This window comes from Nestor notabilis, unplaced genomic scaffold, assembly GCF_000696875.1.
Source record: "Nestor notabilis isolate BGI_N333 unplaced genomic scaffold, ASM69687v1 scaffold11945, whole genome shotgun sequence".
NCBI classification, from domain to species: Eukaryota; Metazoa; Chordata; class Aves; order Psittaciformes; family Psittacidae; genus Nestor; species Nestor notabilis.
The window spans coordinates 1-16,423 of record NW_009929816.1 but is presented as its reverse complement, the minus strand read 5'-3'; the positions used below and the strand labels follow the sequence as shown (position 1 = coordinate 16,423).

Below are 16,423 nucleotides of genomic sequence, written 5' to 3'. Positions count from 1 at the left end.
TTCCCTACAGCCACCTGACAGTATGAGGAGTGTATATCCCACTGGAAGGCCCTCTGGATGTAAGAGCGGAGGGCTCCTGACCAATGTTCCTCAAGACACAGCAGAGCTTTGTGACCTTACATGCAGGACACAGGGCATCTTTCTTCCAGTGGCTGACATTTGTGGACTTATGGAAAACAGAGCTTCCCAATATTCCTACCATAAAGGAGAGACTGAAGGGACTGCTCAGTAAGAAATACCACAATAAGGTTTGAATTGTGAAAAGCTTTAACAACTTGTCATTAAAACCCCTTCCCAAAGGGGTTTAATACATAGGAACAGAGGAAAGCATCATCTGCTATAAAAGCAGAGCTGGGCAGTACAGATGACAAAACATAAGCACCAAACTAATGATAAGAGGGAAGAACAGCAATAAAGGGAGAAAAGGATGACCAACAAGCAAGAAGTTAAAAAGGTGAAAAGCCTTTAAATAGGTTCTCCAAGTGGCTGAGACATAAAAATAAAGATAAGGGGGCAAAGCAGTAGGTGGTGGAGCAGTTCATTACATCACGGGTAAAGAAGATTAAGGTGACCAAACAACATGGGCTAATGAGGAGCGCAATCTCATGCTTAAGGTGCCCTTAAGACTGGGAGGTGAGGAAAGAGCTTAGCCCAGCCACAAGAAAGGAAATAAAAAGCCCCCAGTTAAGTGAGGGCGGCTGGGAAGAGGGGAGGTAGAGCCTGGAATGCTCTCTGGCTGGGTGAAATACTACAGTTACAAACAAACTATGTGTGACTTGAGGCAACCAGATTTAAAAAAAAAAAAAACAAAACCCTGTTTTTTGGCTTATTTTTTTTTACCAAACCAAGAGCACCATCAAACAGGCAGAAAAACTAACCAGGAAACTCAAAGCAGGTAACCCAATCCAGCATTAACAGACACACTGATTAAGTTACTTAAAAGAAAATAACTTTAAGGGGTTTTGCCTATTTAAAATGAATTTAATTGGTAACTTGCTACGAGAGAGATACAGCCAAAATTTCCCAACTGGTGGTGTGTGGTGGGGTCAGGCGCTAATCTACTGAAGTAGTTTAGACACACGTGCAGAAGCTTTGTTCAGGGCACAGATTTCTGGCAACTCTGGCCAAGACACTGTCATTCTTCGCAAAGCACAAACAAGCCCATATGTTTGTTTGCTCTCCAGAAGCTAACTATTCAAACAAATCCTAGACTGGTTTGGGTTGGATGGGAACTTAAAGCTCATCCAGTTCCAACCCCCTGCCACGGGCAGGGACACCTTCCACTGGAGCAGGTTGCTCCAAGCCCCTGTGTCCAAGCTGGCCTTGAACACTGCCAGGGATGGGGCAGCCACAGCTTCTCTGGGAAACCTGTGCCAGCGCCTCAGCACCCTCACAGGGAAGAATTTCTTCCCAATGTTTAATTTAAATCTCCCCTCTTAGAGCACTGGCAGCCTATTTTTTTGTGTTAAAGGAATACTTAAACAAACCCTTGAATTCTCTCTTTCACCAAAGAAAGGTACACAAGCTCCTTGCAGTGGATTCCCCAAGCACAGGAATTACCCCAATGGAACATAAGAAAGGAATTTCCCATGGGGTCCTGTGCAGGTGCCCTTCCCTTTCAGGGTAAAGGAAAAGCAACCCACCTTGCAGTCTCCTTCCACTCCATCTCTTGCCCATCGATGGCCAGAAGCTCATCCAGCTCCGTGAAGAGCTGTGGAGGTGCCGGGCTGTCATCTTCCTCTCCGAGGATGAAGCGGATGCGTTCAGCAGCGGGGGAGACTGCAGAGGTGAAAATACTGCGGTTAACGGCCTGAGAGATGACCAGGGATGTGCGGCTCCTCTCCTTCCCCTTCTCCCCAAAGCCATTCAGCTGTTTTTCCAGGCTGTCCTTTCCATTTGACATCATAGGCGCTGTGGACGGAGGGTACGTCTACCTCCCCCTCTCCCTCGCCTCTCACTTCACTTCTTAAAACTTCCAGCTGGGAGTAAAGTTCAGGAAAACTTGCCTCTTCCTACAGTCCTTAACTATATTACAGCAATCTGCAACCCTTGTAAAAAAAGCACTATCAAGCTCAAAACCAATATGCTCTATGGTGCGTGCCCAAGGACCTTGCGTACTCTGAGTCTCCGAGATCCTTCACCCTCTTTTTTATACAACGTAAAACCAGTTTCAACCAAGCTATTTTGGGGCTTGCTTGTGACAGCATCCCATAGCTGGCTTCCCCCTCCCTGCCAACAAGGATCTGGGCACCCATTGGCCTGCAAGGCAGGCTGTGACCTTCCCAGAGCTACCACTGGAGAGCATGGGAATATTTAACAGAGAGGTTGTCTCATCTATACATGAAGAATGCGACCCAATGCATTTAGTCAGGCACCAATGCACTGCAAGAAAACAACCCTTCCTATTGGGAAAAGACTGACTGTTTAGGTAAAAGAAACCATGTTCAACACAACAGTGCAACCAAAGTTTATTTGCACTATTAGCTCAAGCAAACCTGGCAGAAACCCCTTCCAGGGGTGAATCACATGCGTTGATTCAAGATGAAAACCCAGAAACATCCCTGTCCACATCCTAAGACCTAAGAGCATCTCCCAAACACAACTGGAGCTCATGCCCCAAAAGTCACCTTCCTGGAGGACTTCTGGGGGTCTACAGGTTTTTTCCTGATCCTATCACCTTAAAGCGAAGGTGTGACAATGTGAAATTCTAAGACAGACATCCTTTAGGCTGAATGTTTATTAGCATTAGAGTTAAACAGCAGACTATGAACTTTGAACAGTTCTGCTAAAAACTCCTTTCTTTTCAGAAGATCAGCTGCCTGTCTGTTGCAAAATAATTAATGACACCAGGTGTCCAATCACTATTGATTTTTCAAGGGTAAACACAGTCTCAATTTGTAATGTGAAGAAAGGAACCGGTAAGAAACATGCCCTTTCCTCCACTTTCGGGTTTAAGAAACTTTCATAGCCTTCCTCTTAAATTATTCAGCAGAGGTTGATGTAAATTCAGTTCTTCATCAGTTAGGGTGATGGTGCTTTCAAAACATAAACCACATTTCTACTGTAAGTCTATCTGCAGTCCTAAGTGCTCTTGTAGTTCCCTGGGCATCCAAGAACTTGCGCCGTGCCAGCTCTGCAGCTCAGGTTGGAGAGATAACAACACACAGAGCCACGCATCTGGAAACCCCTGTGGCACTCAGGCCAGGATCACAGAATGGTTTGAGTTGGAAGGGACCTTAAAGCCCATCCAGTTCCAACCCCCTGCCATGGGCAGGGACACCTTCCACTAGAGCAGGTTGTTCCAAGTCCCGTCCAACCTGGCCTTGAACATGGCCAGAGATGCTATCCAGAGAACAGGTTGTTGGGCACCTGAGCAACCACCAGTCTTTTGGCTTTACATGTTTATAGAGGAGCAACATGTCCCTTCTTTAACATCCTAACCCAGCACGAGAGAAGACAACCAATGAGCAGGTTCTCAGAGTACCGCATGTCCTGCTAAATGGCCTGAAAGGAATTTCCTTCTCGCACTTCAATGAGAGCAGGGACATTTACAAGCTCCTCCTTCCCCCTGTCACAAAGTCCTCAGCAGTACTGCCTTTCATCACAGACCCCAGTAAGAAAATCTCTGACAGCTCTGACCACCCCTTAGGACACAGCATAGCAGACCAGCCTCTCTACCTGCCAGCTAGGTGTATCCATCTGTGTTTTCCAACACTACCATCACGTAGGCACAGCTGCAAGCAACTGAGGGACCACATACTGGTGCTGGTCTGCATATACATCCTGGTGAGCATGTACCACTGCTCCCTGCCCAAGCTCATGATTTCAAGGGTCTCAGAACACGTGCTACAGCAGCTTTCCAACACCAACCAAGTGGTCTGTGCCTCTGCCACTACATTGTGTAAGCCACACATTCCCATCATCCAGTAACATTCCCTATTGGCTACTTCCTAATCAGTCCTTCCTCTGAGAAAACCCATCACTTACCACAGAAAAGAAAGCTTGCCTTTGATGTGCTCCTAACAGTAGAGAAAAATATTGCTAAGCTGAATTTACACAGCCATAAAAGAAATTACACATTAACCCTTAGATATACACTTATATAGTTACTTAGAACCTTTTAAGATTATATACTTACATATACTTACACAACCACAAGCACCTACAGAATTTGTCTTCTTTCTCAGAATCTCTGAGGTGCATGACTATTTGATTATCTGGCCTGGATGTAACAGATGCACTTTGCAGAACACTTCCAAAATAGATCTGCAAACATGTAACCTTTTGCATGAAAACTGACCTTGCAATTATAAAAGGAATTTGGACTAAAAACCTGCATCCAAAACATGGTTAAAACAAATATGAGTCTAAATAATTACAACTGTCCTATTCTGAAAATGCAATTAGCATTTGAGATCATCTTTATGCAGGCAACCCCAATCAACTGCTGGTGCCTGAAGCTTGTGCTGAACCATCAAACCAAGTGGAAGGAGACAAGGTTTGATTGCCCTTAAATTGGTTTGAATTCAGCTGAAGACCACCACCATCAAGTGGTTGCCCCTCTTCAGCCATCTGGTGGGTTCACAGCAGTGGAAAGGGCCTGGGGAATTTAAGCTGGATGACTACAGCTAGTGGCTGATGGTATCTGAGCTCTGCTGCCACTCTCCACATGAAAAGCAAGACCTGCTGGTAGAGTACACATAATGGGCATGTTCCATCACCTTCCCCCTCAGTTTGCACTAATAACTCTCAACATACACTTCTGTTCTGAACTGAATTTAAATATCACAGCTAGGAGAGCAATAACATAAATTTACATCCTATCGTTTCAAAAAGCCATATGGAGCACAGCAAGTGGCTGGTACGTGGGTTGAACGATAAGGCAAGAGACTGCATAGCTCCTGGAGCTGCTCACTGGTTGCAGCCAACAGGAAAAATATTTCTTTTCAGTCATTTTGAAGTGGTTTTATCAGATGGGAGTGGGACCCTGATAATCTCATAACACCATAATTCATACTATCATATAATAATCATAATAACATGATGCTGTAGAGGACTTGTCATCAGGGACTACAGTGCTAGGACAAGGGGTAATGGGTTCAATCTGACAGAGGAGAGATTCAGGTTAGATATAAGGAATAAATTCGTTACTGTGAGGGTGCTGAGGCACTGGCTCAGGTTGCCCAAGGAAACTGTGAATGCTCCAACCCTGGCGGTGTTCAAGGCCAGGTTGGACAGGGCTTGGAACAACCCGGTCTAGTGGAAGGTGTCCCTGCCCATAGCAGGGGGTTGGAACTAAATGACCCTTAAGGTCCTTTCCAACTCAAACCATCCTGTGATTCTACAATTCTGTAATTCCACAACCACCCACAACACTTTGATCACTGAACTGCATCATGAGAGGAACTGTAGAGATGCTCCCACCAAACCTAGACATGCATCATCCATCACCCTTCCTTTCTTCTCTTCTTTTGTTTTTGCTAATTTCCTATTAGCTGCATTTAGTGCAGATGATAAGGTTCAAAATCCAATTAAGGCATTTGCTGGGTCACAGGTCTCCTCTGGCTTGCTTTGCCACATGTTCTTTATTGCGATTCTGTAGGTTAATGGGCCGTTCATGGGTTGTTTATGCGCTCTCTTTAGCAAGGAGAACATATTTTCATCCTAATCTCTGGAGCGAACACTGTGTGCTCAGTGCGGGGCCGACAGCTCACTATCAGGCCTAGGAACCACACAGCAATTAACCCGGGGGGTGAACTCCACAGACCTCCCCCTGCCCCGACCTTTGAGCACCAACCTCCCGGCCTTGACCATCAACTTCTGTACTCAATCTGCCCAGTTTAGGAGCTGCTGGAACCAGCACCATTAACAACAGGACCAGCTGCTGCTATGTCTTTTTAATATTGCTTTCCTTGCTATCAATCACATTCGAGAAGCAGCCTGCTGATCAACAGACATATGTAGCAGAGAAAATGCTAATCCACAGATTTAGATGACTGGGATTATATTTTTCCTCTGAATGGGAGAGGAATTAAGGTATTAATTGCACATGGTAAACATGTAAACAGAGGCATTGCCATCCATAAGTGACACCTCTTACCTCCCTCTTTTCCCTTTCCCACTTTTATGTTCAGTCACAAGTGGTCCACGAGGCAGCTTATAAAACACATCACTTGCAGGAGAGAAGGAACACATCAGCAGTTTCCCCTAGTTCAGTTCAGGCCAATTATGAGTGCAATGCACACCCTTGGGTTCCCAAAGGCAAAAATCCATCTCCATCAGCAGCAAGAAATCTCAGGGAGCTCAGAAATAGATGCAGATACATTCTGGCATGACAACCTCAAGTCAGCCATGGCTGAACTTCCCAGCCCCATGTCAGTCCCCAAGTATCCTAAAGTCACCTCCTGCTGCAGTGCCAACTTACAAGTGCCTCGCTTGTCACGAGTGGAAGATGGTTAGAGCCTGGCTGTCCAGGCATACAATGCTGCCTTGGGATGACCTGCACATCAATACAACTCTTTTGTGTTGATGTATAAGTAAAACAGCCTCTTCCTCAATCAGCCAACACTGTTTTCTTCCTATTTTTTCACTAGGGACACTTCCAAACACCCTTGGGACCTGCAACTCTGTCAAACGCTCCCTCCACTCAAGGCCAAAGAGAGCATCTAACACGAAGTTCTCTACTACTCTGAAGTACATTGGCAGTTACAAACCCTCCAGAGACCTGCTGTGCATCCTTCCTCAAAGCCTGTGGTGACATTATCAAGGAAGGTTATCTGTCAGACACGCTTCCCACATAACACTTACTGCAATAGGACATGTTTACACTGCCATTAACTTCTGCGGTTGCGCTCACTCAGCCCAAACTTGGTTCAAATCCACCTGAAGTCAGAGTGAGCTAGTTAAGCGAAACACTTGTGCAGACACTTTTATCCAATTTCAAGCCATTTTCTTTCTAGTTTAGCTGACTTGAGTTTCAAAATTATTCCATTACCCAAAACGGTTTTCATTGTGTGTTAATGTCAATACAAGACCTTATGCATTTAATCAATTCCCTTGTGATTTACACCTTTATCAACTGCCATTCATTTTCCTGACCCTTCCTATGCAGGCAGGCCCTGGCCCCCTTTCACAACAGGGATGTCATCAGAAGCAGCAGAAACCTGCTCCGGTGCTGACTGCATATTGCTGATAAGACCAGAATTCACCCTATCTTGATTTTGCAGTGAGATTCTTGCTCTACATCTACCTAGCTTGATTAACACAGGAAAGAGCTAGTTCGGTTACTCTGTTTAGCAAAAACTGTGGGGGGAAGCTGCTGAATGAAGACCAGGGTAAGATCTGACAATGAGAATGTAAGATAGGATACAAGAGTAAGCAGGGAAGCCTTTCATGGCTCACAGTTTTACCAGCTTTCTTGAAAGGCTAACCCAAATGGAATCACATCTAAAACCACGAGTCACTAAAAACCACCATCTTGGACATCTTCACCTATTCATGGAGGGCATCTACATGATGATGATGACTGCCCCATCCCTGACAGCGTTCAAGGCCAGGTTGGATGGGGGAAGTAGAAGGTGTCCCTGCCCGTGACAGGGGCTTGGAACCACATGAGCTTTAAGGTCCCTTCCAATCCAAACCAGCCTATGATTCTATGATCTGACACACCAAGCCAAGCCCACAGGGTAAGGCAAAGGGTGCTCTCTCAGTGTACTAGCAATGCTATCCAGTATTTCAGGAGCACTGCTCCCATTAGAGCGTGGCACACAGATCCTCCATGCTATGCTTGCATCTTCATAGGTAGGAACTGTTGTTGGCCTTACAGAAGAGACCATGGTCAAATCACCCAATACTGATTTCCTGAAGCCCTAAATGCTCTACCAAGTGCAAGTATCCTTGAACACCACTGAATAAGCCAATTGCACCAAGACTTCCACGTGACATCAGCTTCACAAGAAATGCTTGGACCTGAAATCACCAGTCACTCAGTGACCACCCATTGGGCCTCTCAGAACCCGCCTTTGGGTCATCAACTCTCCAGCTAATTGCTCTAAGCAAGCGTGAGAATTTCCTTTGTTCCACTACTTGCTGACGCTGTGCCGGTGCTGGCTCGCTGTAAGGCAGACGGGACTTGTCCACGGGCAGAGCTTGGCAGCCTGCAGGGAAAACTCACCACACTACCCAGAGCCCATCCTGGGCCACTTCTTTCACAACTACAGGGTGCAGAAGCAGAGAATGCTGTTCAAGCTGCTTGATCCATCTTGAAGCAAATATCCCCCATCCCTGGACCATGACCATTTCTAGCACATAATGAATAGCACTGACTACCTCCTGATAATCCCTTTTTTGCTGGACTATTGTACTGCATGATTGTACACGTTCTGCTGTAAGCTCCTCTGCAGCATGTGGCATATATTAAGACTTTGATCTGCAAAAAATCTTCAGTATTAGACAAATGCTTACTAATAACATATTCTCTTGAGCGCCAGAGGAATGGCAGCTTTTACGTAACAGTTTGCTGAGTGTTCCCAGCTCCTTCAGTGCTGTTGAGATCACGTACAGAAGATTTGTCTACAGATACTTTATTCACAGAATCACAGAGCGGTTTGGGTTGAAAGGGACCCTAAAGCTCATCCAGTTCCAACCCCCTGCCCCGGGCAGGGACACCTTCCACTAGAGCAGGTTGCTCCAAGCCCCTGTGTCCAACCTGGCCTTGAACACCGCCAGGAATGGGGGCATTGTTGCTATCATCATTATTATCATAAGTTAAACATCCCTTGGAGATACAGGGACAGAAAAAACACTCTTCTTCCACAAATGTCTCACCTATAGCAGACAGCTCATGTGGACATGGTGTGCAATGTGGACCATGTCTGGCAACCTTTTAAACAAAACAAGCATCATCTAATGAAAATGTCAGTCAGCTGTACCGTAAATATTTAATACATTAACAACCTGAGCCTCTGCCTCCTCAAATCCACGCAAGGATCTGGTTTCAAGGGGGTGGAATTGGCTGTACATGGACGACATAATTCACTGTGGGCATGCCCGTAGCTAAATGCTCACCGGCAGTACCTAGCTTCCAACCTGCCAGAAAACTGGGAAAGTTCCCTTTTTCCATCACTTTGTTTTAATTGTCTAGATTGACCAATTGCCATTTTTAATTCCATCAAAGGCAGCAATGCCTCTGACCCTCATTTTTACTAAAGGACTAGCCCATGCTTCTGTACTATAGCCTGTGCCCTGTAAGAAACCATAATGTTTATAAGCCCTGGCATGATATCAACCACATAACAAGCAATTCATTACAAAATACGGGTAACAAGACTATTTTTTTACTAGTTCTGGAGGTCATTTATCTCACTTCATGTTGTGGGAAACTGCTATAGCAGCACATTTTTAAGGAGCTATTGCTGAGCAGTTGCCAAAAAGACTGTAATAAAGAGCTTTCTCTTTATTAAAGAGAAACCTCCTGTTCATCTAGTGAGCAAATAAAGATAACATTTTCTTTTCCACTGTAACACAGCTCCCTCAAAGGTAATTTTAAAGCTGTTTTGATGTGATGTTGTCCCCAAATAAGTACTGTCATTTCCTTGCATCAGCTACAAGCCCCTCTGCCAAACTATTAATTCAGTTTGCCCCTGATCATTCACCTGTGCCCCCCTTTTCAGGCAATGGTGAGAGTACAATGACACTTTTAAGGACACAGCTATAACAGCTCCAGGCTCTTCTGAATTCAAGCTTCCACGCAGTGACAAGAAGAAACTTCCTCTCCCTCCCTGCGCTTTAAAACCAGCCCTCCGGCTGCAATAGAGAATTTTATGCCTATTAAGCTCTTCCCACAAGCAGGGTTTCATCATTGTCTATTTGTCCCATTCAATCAACCTCCACATCAGCTCTGACCATTTCAGCACTTCTACAAGTCGTCTTCTTGACAGAAGGGAACCGACCCGCAGAGGCAGGAAGCCAAGCACAAGTGTACGGGGATTTTCACTACTGCTTCCTGCAGCTTCAGTGTGTGCCGAGCCCTTTGTCCCAGGAGCTTTTCAGCCAGCGTCTCCGGATGAAACGGAGCCCATCGTCGTTGCCAGGCAGTGTTTCAAGGAGTACTGAATGTCTCTGGCATCCAACACTTTTTGCTTCCAACTCTTTTCATGCTGCCCCCCATTTCAAACACTGCCAAATACCTCGTCCACTTCAAGGATGGAAAGGAAAGCACATTATTATTCTGTACAATCATTGCAGGAGGACCACCTGGTGTCTGAGAGCAAAATACATGCACTGAGAGAGTTCTGCAGGTGGTTATTCCTCCATGATCACCTTCAAACTCTACATCAGAGAGCGATGCCACAGGCTCCCATCACCTGCAATGCTCAAAAGCACAGATTACCATGGGGGAGAAGATGGAGGGAGAGCTAAACAAACGAGGTGTGAATTCTGCATTGCCTTGCCCACAGGATTATTATTTACAAAACTGGTTATCCATGGCTGGGTCAATGAGTGGTTTCACTAGGCAGAGGTCCAAGTGGCAGGACAAAGCACCAGGAGTCAGAGACCCAAGCTGGGTCACAAACCTGGCAGAACAACTAACAAGAGAAGCCCTATCAAAGTGAATCTCATTTTCAAGGCTAAAAAATACTTCAGCATCCAAAATGCGACCATCTTTTTACTTATCAAAAGGTAGTGTTTGTTACTAGGCATCATTTTGAGCAGCAATGAATGGAGGTCTCCTTCTTAGGTTGCATAGTGGTCCACACAGGGAAAATGAAGGTAAGAAGCAGCATGAAGAGGTGTTTGTTGCTGAAATAACTACAGTCTTCCCCAGAGTTGGTGGCAGATGTGGAAGGCGCTCCCTTTCTCCATGAGACAGAAGTGAGGGATGCGTGTTGGCTGTTCTGACATGCACATCTCCATGCTACACGCATTAATGTGTGAATTCAGTAGCTAAAATCCACTCGGTTCTCAGGAGGCCACCTCACCTTGAGTAGCAGCAGGAGTCAGGCGCCAGCCTCCTTTGAGATGCTTTGAAAAAGCCCAGCTTTTCCTTTTTTTCCATCACCTTCTGAAAAGCCTCGTTCAGTGACAAACAGCCCTTTTGGCTCTCAAAGGTTAACAGCCGCTTATCTAAACTGCTGCAGAGCCAGTGAGAACTCAGACAATGCCTCCTTTGACGGGGAGAGCAGCAGGACTTGGCCTGACAGGGCAGTTACAAAACCCATTACTTTCATGTCTGGATGTTGGTTTTACTTTCCCTCACGCTTCTCTGTTGCAGGAAAGCAGGTTTGACCAAGTAGATCCATCTTTTCAGACCCGTGCTTTTATTCCATCTTTTACATCCTGAAAAAAAGCCCATCCTCAGCACTTCCCTCACTTGGCATCCCTGGACATGTTATGATCATCCTGATGAAATTGTCACTGTCTGTTAGTAGTATGGTAAAGCAAAGCTTTTGGTGGATAAATCACTTCTCTGAGGGCATTTTCTTTTTCTCTCCAAGTCAAAACAATTCAGAACAGGGCTCTTGCAGTGGCATTTCAGTAGCAGAAAGACCCTATTGAGATCCAGGCACAATAACCAGTTTGGTTCCTGGCTTTAAAAATTAACCACCATTAACTTCAGGCTCTGAGCAGCTCCAGGCTGCCAGCAGCACACTCCTTCCAACTGGCTTCCCAGAAAGAAACTCCTGATTCAACTTGTTCTGTCTCAAAAGCCTGGTGACATTTCTACAGCTCTCACTCTTCACCCGTTTCCCCTTGCAACAGCAAGTAGAGTTCAAGCTTCTGCCTCCTTTTTACTTGTAGCTTTGTAGACTCACCCCCACCTCCTACATGAGCCCAAGACTGCAAACTCACCCCTCCATGTAAGAAAAACCCAGCTGCTCAATATCCCTCGCACCATGAACTTGGAAGGTTGCACAGTTAGATCCTGATGACAGGAGGTCCACATAGATGCATATTTTGAGATGTTTTATATAAGCTCCCAAAGGGCAGATCATCACTCATTAGCAAGGGAAGGGAGCTGAACTGTCAGGGCATCAAAAAGCAGGCATTTTAGCCAATGAAGAACCACAGAATCATAGAATGGTTTGGGTTGGAAAGAACCTTAAGATCTTCTAGTTCCAACTCCCCTGCCACAGGCAAGGATGCCTCACACTAGACCATGTCGCCCAAGGTCAACAGCAGAAACAAATACTGGAGAAAGGAAAAGTTGTTGATATAAAAGAAGTTTGTAAAAATAAAAATAAAACCAAGAGAAGAGCAATGAAATTTCTGAATGCCCCATCCCTGGCAGTGTTCAAGGCCAGATTGGACGGGGCTTGGAGCAACCTGCTCTAGTGGAAAATGTCCCTGCCCATGGCAAGGGGGTTGGAAGTGGAAGAGCTTTAAGGTCCCTTCCAACCCAAACCACTCTGGGATTCTGTGATAAATGCTGATGAGAAGCAATGTCAGGCTAGCAATGTATACCCTTCCCTGGCTGCAAATCAACTGGCCAGGCTTCATGGTTGACCTTGGCGTCCACCACACGGAAGAGGAAAGAGCTCTTCTCATCAGACTCCAAAGTACAAGAAGGAAAATTGACTCGGGCAAGGCAATAGCTTCAGTGGATTTGGTAAGGACTCACCTAAACTAGAAGGTAGCTTTACTGCTTTAAGCAAATTTCTGTAATACAGTCCACCAAATATAAGTATAAAATATTTTCACTCCTGGAAAAGAAACCCAACTAGGATTTATACAAGTAAAATTGTTCGCAGGAAAAACAATGGACCATTATCCAATATATTCATACAGTAAAATGAAGCATAGGCCAACTTTCACTAATGACTCTACTGTAATTAAGATCAATATACTCTGGAAAAGGAGACTGCCAAAACTGAGGAAGGAAGCAAGCTAGTACAAGTAAACCTAACTCTTCTTTTTTTCACTGAAAAATGAGAAATTTGGTGTCTAGAGACACATTTGGAGACTGCTAATGGAATGCAAAGTGAGCCATCAAGAGATATACTGTTACTGAAACAACAGAGAAGCTCAAAAGCACTCAGGAAGCACAAATATACTGAATAAGGAGGCAAAGCCCACTCCACTGTACCACTTAGGAACATCTTAGTCCAACACAAGCCCAAGTTTGACAACTTGGTCCAACACAAGCTTAAGTTTCAAAACCTTGAAACATAAGGAAGATTCGACCAAAACCTGGAGAAGAAGTATAGAGGGCATACAAGGAAAATGAATTCTGTAAGAACATTAGCAGCAGGAGCTTGAGAACCTAGAGGTGAACTGGACCACCTTGTAGCGAGACTGCCAATTATAGGGATTAAAGAGTCTGTAGCAAAGCAAACCAGCTTCTTCATGTGAAACTTCACCGCAGAGGTGGCTGCGAAGTCCAAAACTTAATGTCTCAAAATTTAAGTTGAAAATCTAATGTTTTTCTAAGGCTAACGTGTGAGGCAGCTGGGGCATGAAGGTGTCCCCAGAAACAGGAAGAAGAGATGGAGATTAACTCAACAGCACTAAGTGGCCGAGAGCCCTTGTGCTCAAACTTTACAAGACCCTGCGCAACCTTGAGGTTTTAGTGAGGTCTGGGACATTTCATACAGCAAAGAAAACAACAACTGATCCATGAAATCCCCATGAACTCCAAGCCCAACCCAAATAGTTGAACAACGGGATACCACCTACCACAGCGGAAAGAAATTATTTTATCTGATTTCCATTTCTTTCTAGAGTCCTTTGGAGGTTTTCTACCACTGGTCAACCTCCTTGTGGTTACAAAAAGTGCACAAGGTTAGCAAGCCTTTAACTTTCTTTTCCTACTAAGAACACAGTCATTCTGAGCTGCCACAGCCTGTTTGGACCTACACAGACCAGGGGTGCTGTAGTTAAAAACAAAACCATTATAGTAGAGTTCTCTGAACCAAAGTGCTACTTAAGCAGATTTTTATTTCTTTCTTTTGAGCTCCTAAATGCAACTTTAGCAATTACTGGGTTATGTAATTGCCTAAAATTTAATGTTTACAGCAACATTTTACAACTAATTTATATGTAGTTCATTAAATGCTTTGGAGTTAATTGGTCTTTTGTCGTGCATTAAGTAGCTTGTTAATTATTAGACAGGTTGGAGGAAAAAACAAGTAGGAGGTCAGTTTGAGAATGGCTTGGAATACACACAACAGCTGCTGGTAATTAGCAAGATGTATGGGGGGGATTTTTGCAGATGCATTGACCTTCCTAATGGTCAACCCTCTGGTTAGTCCCAAAGCTAATCAGGATCATGCTGTCTCTTCTGTTCTACCTATGAGAAGAAGGATACAACAGGAGTTATTTACTGACTTCAGTGTGCATGTGAGCTAATGATGAAACCATAGGAGAAGAGAGAGAGAAGATGCAATTCCTTGGCATGAAGAATATAACAGGGAAGATCAACATTTTTAGACATAAACTAGACAAAATGGGTGGAACAAGGACTCTAAGGAGGATCCAGAGAGATGTTTCTCTACACGACCAAAGTCAAGCACCCACATTTCCAAGTTTCTTGATTAGTGCCACATCTCAGCACAGTATTATGGCACCGATAATTTTGTACCACCTGTGCTAAAAAGAGAGCCCCAGGACATGCAAGTATTCCCTGTTCCAAGTACTGTCAGCCCAGTTGCATCCAAAGAGATCAGAATGATTGAAGAGAAAAAGACGAAATTGGTGTGCCTCCCCAGGGCTCTATTCCACCTGCACTTCTATCTAATGAAAAAGTGCTTTGGACATGATATCATAACTTAAAAACCATTATTAATAACTTAACTACCAAGCTATCCCTGCTTTTGGGTGTTTGGACCAAATGACCTCCATAGATGTCTTCCAACCTAATTTATTCTACTCCAATACTAAACCATAGCTAATATATCACTAACCTCCACTTTGGTTATCACATCTGCACCCAAACATGAGCACTTTGCCAGGTTTTCAGAACAACTTCTAGTAATGAAGAGAAACTGGAAACCTCGTGCTGGTTTTAACAATCTGCTCAGCATCATAGTCCACAAGCTGAGATCAGAAACTAACATAACAAAAAGTCAACTCTATGTATTAGAAGCACTTGAAAAAAAGGCAACTAATTCAAAAACTTACATGCTGTCTTTTTCATGCAAAGCATTCCCATGGCTTCTCCTCACCAGGTGTCCCAACTCCAACTTCTTTGGGTTTTAGTAACATGGAGCTATTACTAACTGTGTGTAAGTTTACTGCGTGGACATTCTTATTCTGAATTGAAGTGACCTTGACTGGAGCTATTATATACCTGAACAGTTATTAAATACTTCAAAAAGATTTTTTTCTTTTCAGAACCCTCTCTGCTAACTAACCTTTGGAAACACCAAGGGCTGACCTTGGTCACACAAGGTCTTCAGAGGTCCATTCCAACCCTAACAAATCTGTCATTCTGTGATGGCCACAAAGCCAGTTTGATGGCCTGAACAGTGAAGGCAGGCGGTGCTGTTGGGAAGGTAGAAAGGAGTCAAGGCGTGATGAGAACTTCATACAGGAAACGTGCCCCCAACAGAAACACGAAGTTGAAGTTAGGAACCACCCTTTGCCATTGAGTGACCTTGGGCTGCACTGTCGAAAGTTCACAGCCTGGCAGCTGGGCAGGGCTTGGTTAATACTGATATTCAAAGGACCCTGTCCCAGTGCCAAGCACACAGTTGGTATGACAAGGGTCGCTTTGTCTTGCATCCCCCTCCACCTCCCAGCACATGGGAAACTGCAGAAATTCCCTTGCCGAGGAGAACAGCTAAGCTGAGTAACTTGGAATTACAGGCTTTCAAGGTTAGTTCAGTGCCAGAGCCAAGACATATTTCCAGTGCTTCTCAGGCCTGAAAACAACCTTCTACTTTTAATGACTTGCCTTTTATCTTTAATAAGGGATTAGGAGTTATTTTTCCAGCTAATACCTTAAAATCCAGATAATCATAAAAGCAATCAGTAATACTCAGTATATGTTAATTACTCATTTTCTTCTCATCTCTCATTGGCGTGCTGTCACTCACGTACGTTAATTTGTCTATAATAAGGCTGAGAATCAAAATCAACAAAAGGCTTCAGGTCCTCCAGGGAGTCACAGGTTTAGACTTGGGGGATTAACAACAGATTATATCTGCGGTGACAGAGAAGAAAACAACATGATGGCCAAAGACACGCTGAACTACTCAACCAGCCAGTTACCTCCACCCAGACCTATGCTCTCCCTCCATGCCAGCTTCCCACAGGAGTCCAACAAGGCACAAGGTAAGCTAAGGCAGCACTGGACAAAGCTCTTGGCTAGATGGCAGTAGGGCAGTCAAAGTCGTGCTTGCCAAGTGAAACAAGACCCTAAAATGATTTGATGTTTTCCTACCTGGACTTGTCCACTGTCCCGCACAACATCCTTATCTCTAAA

The 16,423-nt window shown here is 44.6% G+C and overlaps 1 protein-coding gene across 1 annotated transcript in view; it reads right to left on the bottom strand.

Moving 5' to 3' along the window:
* The window catches only part of LOC104406240 (electrogenic sodium bicarbonate cotransporter 1-like), a gene marked incomplete at its 3' end in the record, with an annotated part of 58,475 nt that extends 56,572 nt beyond the window's left edge, over positions 1-1,903 (bottom strand). The window contains exon 1 of the mRNA XM_010015167.1: positions 1,644-1,903. Coding sequence (XP_010013469.1) covers positions 1,644-1,903 — 260 coding nt within the window. The remainder of the gene's footprint in view (positions 1-1,643) is intronic.
* Positions 1,904-16,423: the final 14,520 nt, after the last annotated feature.